This window comes from Camelina sativa, chromosome 13 (assembly GCF_030686135.1).
Source record: "Camelina sativa cultivar CO46 ecotype springtype chromosome 13, ASM3068613v1".
NCBI lineage: Eukaryota > Viridiplantae > Streptophyta > Magnoliopsida > Brassicales > Brassicaceae > Camelina > Camelina sativa.
This window is the reverse complement of record NC_141892.1, coordinates 4,759,939-4,768,207: the sequence shown is the minus strand read 5'-3', so window position 1 is coordinate 4,768,207 and position 8,269 is coordinate 4,759,939. Positions and strand designations below refer to the sequence as shown.

The 8,269-nt window shown below is 38.3% G+C and overlaps 3 protein-coding genes across 4 annotated transcripts; 2 read left to right on the top strand and 1 right to left on the bottom strand.

Annotated features, from left to right (window-relative positions):
• The first annotated feature begins 72 nt into the window (after nt 1-72).
• Nucleotides 73-813, top strand: LOC104735226 (cysteine proteinase inhibitor 1). Its single transcript, XM_087481987.1, has 2 exons — nt 73-209; nt 429-813. Exons 1-2 carry the CDS (start codon nt 90-92, stop codon nt 612-614), a joined length of 306 nt encoding a protein of 101 aa, XP_087338113.1. The 5' UTR covers nt 73-89; the 3' UTR covers nt 615-813.
• A 526-nt stretch (nt 814-1,339) lies between these two features.
• Nucleotides 1,340-4,283, bottom strand: LOC104735227 (thylakoid membrane protein TERC, chloroplastic). 2 transcript variants are annotated; one of them, XM_010454974.3, is made up of 14 exons: nt 4,054-4,283; nt 3,874-3,954; nt 3,571-3,689; nt 3,411-3,487; nt 3,235-3,322; nt 3,083-3,163; nt 2,922-2,978; nt 2,741-2,822; nt 2,515-2,564; nt 2,306-2,362; nt 2,141-2,219; nt 1,966-2,024; nt 1,768-1,825; nt 1,340-1,665 (listed from the first exon to the last, which is right to left on the bottom strand). In XM_010454974.3, exons 1-14 carry the CDS (start codon nt 4,214-4,216, stop codon nt 1,568-1,570), a joined length of 1,149 nt encoding a protein of 382 aa, XP_010453276.1. In that variant the 5' UTR covers nt 4,217-4,283; the 3' UTR covers nt 1,340-1,567. The 2 variants fall into 2 exon arrangements, with proteins under 2 accessions (XP_010453276.1, XP_087338111.1); XM_087481985.1 differs by having other exon boundaries at nt 3,571-3,694; nt 4,054-4,263.
• Nucleotides 4,284-5,159: 876 nt separating this feature from the next.
• Nucleotides 5,160-7,934, top strand: LOC104735225 (uncharacterized). The gene is made up of 2 exons (XM_010454972.2): nt 5,160-5,452; nt 5,918-7,934. Exon 2 carries the CDS (start codon nt 5,939-5,941, stop codon nt 7,766-7,768), a length of 1,830 nt encoding a protein of 609 aa, XP_010453274.2. The 5' UTR covers nt 5,160-5,452; nt 5,918-5,938; the 3' UTR covers nt 7,769-7,934.
• The last annotated feature ends 335 nt before the right edge of the window (nt 7,935-8,269 follow it).

Here is an 8,269-nt window from a genome sequence, read left to right as displayed (position 1 = left end):
GACGGCAGAAGAAGAGACTTAGCTCAGCTTACGAATTCTCAGATCATCCAGAAATTAACAAAAAAAAAAGAAAAAAGCAAAATCGGAAAATGGCGGATCAACAAGGAGGAGCAATCGTCGGTGGAACTCGCGATGTTGATCTAAATGCTAACGATCTTCAAGTCGAGAGTCTCGCTCGTTTCGCTGTCGATGAGCACAACAAAAACGAGGTATCCGATTCCCCCTCCCCCCCCCCCCCGATCTATGTGCGATCGCTGTTTTTTCTCCGTCCGATCTCTCTAGGTTGAATCGGCCATTATTCCTAATTGAAATCGTATCACGAATTTGTTATTTTTAGTTTTGAGAATTTTAGGGATCAGTTTCATGTGTGCGAATTTTGAGGAATCTGATAAGATTTAAACAATCATCTGATCTTATGTGTTATGCAGAACGTGACATTGGAGTACAAGAGACTCCTTGGTGCAAAGACACAGGTTGTGGCTGGAACAATGCACCATCTCACTGTCGAGGTGGCTGATGGTGAGACCAAGAAGGTCTATGAAGCCAAGGTTTTGGAGAAAGCCTGGGAGAATCTCAAGCAGTTGGAGAGTTTCAACCACCTTCACGATGTTTAAATCTCATTCCTGACCCCTTTCTGTGTGCTCTCAAACCACACGTGATAAGAGTTCCGGTTTTAACTTCTTTAAAAATAAGTGAATGTGAATCCAGTCTATGATGTGTTTGAACTGGTATCGTCTGTATCTCTCGACTTTCGTTTGTGTACTGCTATTACCAAACTCTCACTTTCTATCTATTTCCCTTGGTTCTACAAAACATCATGATATGATTATAAATCCCATGACTATCTCCATCAGATTACAATGAATCCAGTACATCTAATGGTATCAGAAATTTGATTTGAGATGTAAACTTCTGTAGATTTGAGATCACTGTCGTGTTTTGTAATAACATAAACATCACACATTTATAGAAAAATAGGGGATCAATCTACTTCACTGACTTCCTCTGGTTTTAGGCTGAAGTAAACACTACTAAATTAGGAATTACTCTGTTCACACCAGAACCACCACAAGTCTTCAACCATTTATCTCAGCCAAACGCCAATTTTAGTCTTTTAGAGAGTAGTTGAACATTCAAAGTATGCCTTGTATGATCTTCTGATGCCTAAAGAAGAGTATGATCTTTTTAGAGAAATGGGAAGACTATTCATAAGGAGTAATATACTATCTTGAATGAGAGCAACTACGACACATGGGATGACTTTTCTCAACTTTTCTCTAAGCAATCATGGGCCTCACCCATCAAGTTTTGTGTCATAACCGACTCAACACAACCCACATGTCTTCCAGACAAGTACATTAAAGAGGTTCAAAATATATCTTGTTCTGTCTGCAGCTTTTAACGACAAAACCACAAAAAACTAAAATACATTTTGCAAAGATGCAAAGCATGCTCTTTCTTTGTGTGTTTATATACAGTAACACATCAGCGAAGTGCTTTGATGAACACAATGCGAAATTATTCTTATGAAACTGTTTGATTGATTTCCTCTGGTATCTGTTCTTATTTAGCTGTCGCTGGATTTGTTTGTTAGGCTCAACAGTACTCCGGTGCTGAGAGAAAGTGCCACAACACCAAGTGATGCCTCGGTTGATACGTGGAAGCCTGCAAGGAGGAAAAAATGTTGAGAGACCTTAGGTTTTTTGGGTAGTTGTATGGTTTTGTTCAAGCAGAAAATGCGGATGAAGAGATGATAATATGTAATACCGAAGAATTCAAGGATCATCTTGAATCCTATAAAGCCAAGAACAACTGCTATTGATGGCTGGAAAAGGCAAAGAGAAGATTAGATACAAATCATACTACATAGTCCCTCTGTATGTAATGAGCATTACTGGCAGTCTTATGATGTATTTAATGCTTAGTTAGTTCGAGTATGAAACAAAGAAGCTGAATAATAGATACCTGCAAGTATTCCAGATCTTCCATTCCTTCGGAAATCAGTGTATAGAGAGACCTTAGTCCTATAGTAATTCAAACACCAGAGGTTAAAAATTTAAAATCTTCATCTTCAAAGCTCCGCGAGTATTTAAAAGAGACATGCAAGAAGTTAACAAGATCAAGTATAGGAAACAAATACCTAGAATTGCAAAGAGATTAGAGGTCAAGACAATAAAAGGATCCCTAGTGACTCCAAAAACAGCTGGTATCGAGTCAACCTTAGAGAATGAGCAACCAGTATCAGTGCTTTGATTCATTTTTAAAGATACAAAAACAGATTCACAAATTGGTTACAAGAAGATACCGCAAATGCTATGTCACTGAGCTCGATCACTGCTACTGTAAGTAGCAATGGTGTGGCCTGCCCAAAATATTTTTGAAATAAATTAGAACCCAGTCAAAAGACACAATGGTGAATATTTTGATCATGGAATCCACATGCAATAAGAATTAACAGTGAGTTGTACATAAACCTTGAATATATAGGAAATATTTATTTTGTCATATACTTACTTTCAAAATGCCATCCTGCTTGGTAAAAAACCGATTTCCATCGTAACTAGCTGCAAGCAGTTATAAACAAAAGAAAGGAGGAAAAGATCAGCTATGGTAGCATGCTAAAAAGTAATAGCACAGAAAAATTTGACGCCTAACTACTCATAATTAAGCCAAATAAACTTTGAAGGTGACAAACAAAAGCAACTAGGAGGAACACGAAGAAAGTGACCGGCCATATTACATGTGACAGGAATAAATCTCTGGCATGTCTTTACAATGAAGTTGTCGGATAGATCTGTATCATCTTCTTCACTTGCAAACAACTGCAATCAACATTGGGAGCAGAAAAAAAATAAACGACAGAACACCTCTATATTCCATATCAAGTATAGATATAAATGCTTAGATGAAGACAAAGGCACCTTGAAAGATGAATACAAGAGTACGGCAGCAAGCAGTAGGTTGACTGCTTCAAATTTCTGAAAGATTAGAGTCAAGAATTCAGAATTAAATAGCGGCAAAACGAAATAAAATGAACAAATAGATTCACTAACAAACATTTTGATCCAAAGATAAAAATCACCTGAAGAGTTGCTGTTCCTAGTATTATTAGCGCAAAGCGAAAGACAACTGCACCAGCTACACCGTAGGTAAGTACCCGATTCTATAGAAAGTGCCACTGAATCAGAATACTCTATAGTCAAGAGCTAAATACCTGTGCAGATAGTTTGGTACCTGATACATGAGTGGCACTTTGAAGTACTTGAAAACAAGAACAAAAACAAACAAGTTGTCCACTGACAAGCTTTGCTCCAGTAAATAGCTGCAATAGTTGAAAACAGTTAAGATATAAAATCCCTTTAGAGAGTCAAACGAACTTCTAATAAAATCATATATTAAGCTCTAAATACCCTGCGAAAAACTCTGACGCCTTGCCAACACCTTCCTTCAAACCAATTCCGATTCCAAATGCTACCGCAGTGCCTACCTATTGAGAGAAATGTCACATCATCAAGCTTCACTTTACATGTCAAAAAGTATGTTAATAGGAGATGCAAGAGGAATACTAACACACAAGGCAACAGTCTTGAAGGAAGTTTTATAAGTTTCTTCTTGTTGATAATCTTTCAAGCCTCCACTTGTAATCTCATCGCTTTTATGTGATAGAAGATCTCTGCTACTCTCCTTCTCTGTACTAACATGCCACAAACAAAATTATTGTCACAAGACAAAGCCTCTTCTTTTATATAAAATTGTGTCTTGCTAGCAAAATTAAGATCATAACATGAATTTTTGAAGATCACTAGAAACAATTTAAAGTGAATAAGAAAATGTAAAAAAAAAAAAAAAACTTTTTGGAGAAGAAGCATTCACCTGAAGAAGAAACATTATCTTCTTGATCGACATCTCTGGAGCAAGAAATAGGAGGAAGATGAGAGAGACGACGATTAGCAGCTGAAACAATCGTAACACAAAAGAGCATTAGCATGACCATCAGAGAGGTGATGAATCCAGTCCATTCACACAGAGATTGAAATATGCAAAGAAGAATACCTGAGACGAGAGATGGGGTTATAAGAAGAGAGAAACGAGACTGAGTCCAACCACGAGCTCTGAAATCCGGCGAACCAACCGGAATGGTAAGAAAGATTCGATCCGATTTCGCTGGAGCGAGGAGGACTCCATGGTGGTGGATAACTGAAGCTAAGCTCCTCATTTGCGTTTTGCTTCAAATCCTGAAAACTAAACTGCGCGAGTGACCACTATCATCAATCCCCAAAGACAAGTCAAACGTTGTCGTTTTGTTTTTTTAATACCCGGTCCGAATTAAAGCAAGGATTATCAAAGATTAGACCGGTGATAACCCCTCGTTCGGGTTGGTTATAGTACAATTGATTCCGGTTTAAGTTTTTTCCGGTTATTTAAATTTCGATTTTTATGTAGTTATTTTCTTAATATTTATACGGTTTTAGATTGAATTAGGCCGTTCTGTAATCAAAATTAATCACAGCTCACCATTATTATCTTCCTTAAATGGTATTGACGATGATGATGACTCATTAGTAAAAAAAAAAAAAAAAAAGACACCCATTAGTATAATTTAATTTGTCCAGAAGTCTCTGAATTACGACAATATGTTAGTCTTTGGAAGACTATTTTTTTAGATATTGAGGTTTCTTAAAAACCCACCACGTTCAACATGACTTTATTTTTAGGGCATTTAATTTTTTATGCTTTTTATGTAGTTTCGATTTTGTATTATGTATTTATTTTTGACTAAATAAACAGAAAAATCCCCAATTATTAATCGTTTTGTTGAATCTTGTACAAACGTTATTAGTTGTCTACAAAAGTAATCGAATTCCTAAACTACGATACTTCTGTCCGAGTCCTACCCATGTAGTAGATAATGAATAATCCACTAATGTTTTTTTCTAATGTAAAATCTTCTAATGTTTAATTATTCAGTTTTTTTTTTTTTTTTTGGTGACAACTGAAATCAAACAAAGACAACCAGAATATGATCGTGAAATTAGAAGAAAAAAAAAACAACTGAAACAAAAAAAAAATCTGTAAAAAAAGAAATCAATGGCTCAGATTTATTTTAAAATTTTTCATGACAAGACTTTGGTTTGGTTTTTGCAACTCTTTTTCGGTTTGTTTGTTAGAAAAATCAAATAATAAAGTAAAAATTATAAAAAATAATTAGCTTTTTTTTTTTTTTTTTGGTTGTTGTTAAACCAAACCCTAATTTTTCCAATAGGTGTTTTCGATTTGGGGATTCGAAACGCCGAGTTAATTCCTTTTTTTTTTTTTTTTGGTTGGGTATAATTCATATAATCGCACTCCTCTCGTTCCTCATCCTCATCGCCCTTAGCTCTCACCACCCTTCTTCTTCTTCTTCCTCTATTCTCCGGATCTCGCTTCTCCGTCAACGACTCCGATCAACCAGGTTCTCATTCTCTCTCCCCCGTCGCATCACTGATCTATACTTCGATTCTGTATTCTTCTCTATCAAATCGCGCATTTCCTTCGCGCCTTTTAGGTCTTCTTGATTCGTTTCAGTTTCGTCCCTTTCGCTGCTCATAGGAGACTTTTTTGGTTTTGTTTATGGATTCGATTCGACTGCTAAGCTTTTTGTTTGTCGCCGTGAATTTTCGTTTTGACCTTGTTCGATTCAGAAATGTATCTCCGGATATTGTTGTCGCGTGTTTCATTTCTGATTCGTTCTTGTACCGGATCCATACGTTTGCGACCTCAACGATGTAGTTATAATAGTCGTCTCCGTGAAATCTCTGTTTCTTTGAATATTCATTGAGGAATCTCTAGCTTTGACATTACAGCTCAGAAATGACCATTGATGATTGTTAAATAAAGCTCTGTATTGACTTATCTCTCGTTTTGATGGGAACTGTAGGATAACTTTGTTTTTGAGAAGATGTCTAGCGCATCCAAGACTAAATCCAGAGACAAGAAGGTTATGAACGATTCACAGAAGACACCAAGTAAAGCCTCAGGATCCATGGGTGCGAGTAATGGTGTTGTGGTTGGTGCTTACAATCCTCTTTTGGGGACATTTCAAACCATTGACTCGCTTTCACCAACTGGTTCCTCGTCTCTTCACAATAATGGCCGGTTCAGAAACATTGATGAGTCGGATTCAACTGGAGCTGACTGTGATTCTGTCTCTAATAATGGTAGCTGGTCAGGTGACTCGGAAGATCACAAAGAGAAAGTACCCAGTACTGCTGCAAAGCAAGAAATCGTCCCTGGAGCTGACAATGAAAAGCGAGAAAAGATGCGACTGAAAAATGAAAGAAAGCACCAACGGCAAAAGGAAAAGCGAGCTCAGGAGTTGCACGAGCGTTGCTGTCAGTATCTGATGTCGAGAAAACTTGAAGTCCATACTCAGAAGATAATGGCTATGGGTATTGCTCAGGAGCGAGCAACTTATGCGCTTATGTTAAATGAAGGGAAAATAGAGGAGTCTGTTAATTGGCTGCTTGATGATGGTGGGGCAAAAGTAGAAGATAAGAAACTAGATCCTACCTCTGGGAATTTAAAGCTTGACATATCACAAGAGTTGGGTAGAATCTTAGAGTTGGAAACAAAATATAAGTTCACCAAGCAGGATGTAGAAAGAGCTGTGGTTACAGCAGAGGGGGACATTGAGAAAGCGGAAGAAGCATTAAGAAGACAGAAGCAAGACCAATCTACTGCGTCTAGAAAAGCAGAGGATATTAGTGATAATACTTCTGTTAACAATAGCAAAGTCCCTTCTATGCACACAAGTCAGAATACAGTAGCCCAGTTGCAACCTAACTCAGGTATGTATCCTACAGGTGGGGAAGAAGCCCTTGACAGAAAGAATCTTGGTTACTCCAGAGGATCCAGCTACATTAGTGAAGAATCCGAAAACCAGAGTGTAAATTCGTTGGAAAGAATTCACATGAAGTTGCAGTGGATGAAACTGCAACAAAATAATGCCCTGGAAGAGAAGAAACGCATGTCATATCAACAGATGCCACTGCCACGGCAAACAGAAGAAACACAGTATGTGGCGGCCCTAGGTGATCAATTTAAGAGACTTCAGCAGCAAGATATGAGGGAACCAGTTATGATGATGCAGCAGCAGCAGCAGCAGCAGCAGCAACAACGCTCACAGTCCGCTAATACAAATGTCCTACCTGTCTCTTCCATGAATGCATCCTTTACCGGAGCAGCAGCAGGCAGCGGTTGGTACCCCGCAAATAGATCTGAGCCGGCTCAATCTAACGGATACTTGCCCTCAAGAACTCTGCCTCCTAATGATCTGAACTCAAACCTGATGTACCAGCAGCTTCAGTATCAACAATATCAAGGCCAAGTGAACAACAATAGTCACAGAATGCCAGGGGCTTCTGCACCGCTTGCTGTGGCTCCAGCTGCTTCTCTTGGGCTCTTCTCAGGGTTTGGATCAAGGTCTTCTTCGGGCCTGGACTGGAACGCAGATGGGTCACTGGGATACTTAGATTACAACAACATCGACTGGAGTCTAGATAAAGGCCTAGCTTTTCCTAGACCAAGCCAACAGTACGCGGCAACATCATCACCATATGAAGCACACATGAATGGAAGGACAAGAATGATGGCGAATGGGAATGGGATGGGCGTGGCAATGGGAGTGCAGGAAGCTGCGTTAGTGGGAAATGGGAGAGAGTGGACATCACCTTTTGAGGGTAAAGATCTGTTTAGTTTGTCTAGACAGTATGTACCTCCTTCACTTTAAAGGTGATAAAATTGCTCTTCTAGAATAAAGAAAATATGAAAGGAGAGAGAGAGAGAGAGAGAGAGAGATGATAATGGATGGATGGTATGAGTTTGTGGTTACTGGTTTTATCATGTGTTTCTTCCTGCATGTTTGCTCAGAAATGGATCTTTCAAATTTCCTAATATTTTATATCCCCTCCACATATTTAACATAGAGCTATGAAAAATTGAGAGAACTCAGAGAAAGGGTTCTGAAAATCACACAATCGACTTGTGCTATCTTCTGTTGTAACTTGTAACCTAAGTTTAATTAGGTAAAAGAGGACAGATAAAAGCGCGGTAAATAGTTTTGGTGAGTAACCGCAGTTTAAATCTTAGGTATTTACCCGAAGACCAGTAAACTCAATATAGCCCAACATATAGTTTTAATTTTAACAGCAAATTCACATTAGACAAGACAAGAGCTCACAAGAAGTTGGAGACCGAACTATGTGAACTTAAAAGAAAAAGACTCTTAACA

Bases quoted from the DNA above. Each gene is read 5' to 3' on its own strand.
- LOC104735226 (XM_087481987.1), top strand. From the start codon at position 90: ATGGCGGATCAACAAGGAGGAGCAATCGTCGGTGGAACTCGCGATGTT. The intron at 210-428 runs GTATCCGATTCC...TGTGTTATGCAG, and splicing joins ATGAGCACAACAAAAACGAG to AACGTGACATTGGAGTACAA.
- LOC104735227 (XM_010454974.3), bottom strand. From the start codon at position 4,216: ATGAGGAGCTTAGCTTCAGTTATCCACCACCATGGAGTCCTCCTCGCT. The intron at 2,220-2,305 runs GTATCTTCTTGT...TCATTCTCTAAG, and splicing joins TCAGTGACATAGCATTTGCG to GTTGACTCGATACCAGCTGT. The intron at 1,666-1,767 runs GTATTACATATT...TCCTCCTTGCAG, and splicing joins GATGATCCTTGAATTCTTCG to GCTTCCACGTATCAACCGAG.
- LOC104735225 (XM_010454972.2), top strand. From the start codon at position 5,939: ATGTCTAGCGCATCCAAGACTAAATCCAGAGACAAGAAGGTTATGAAC.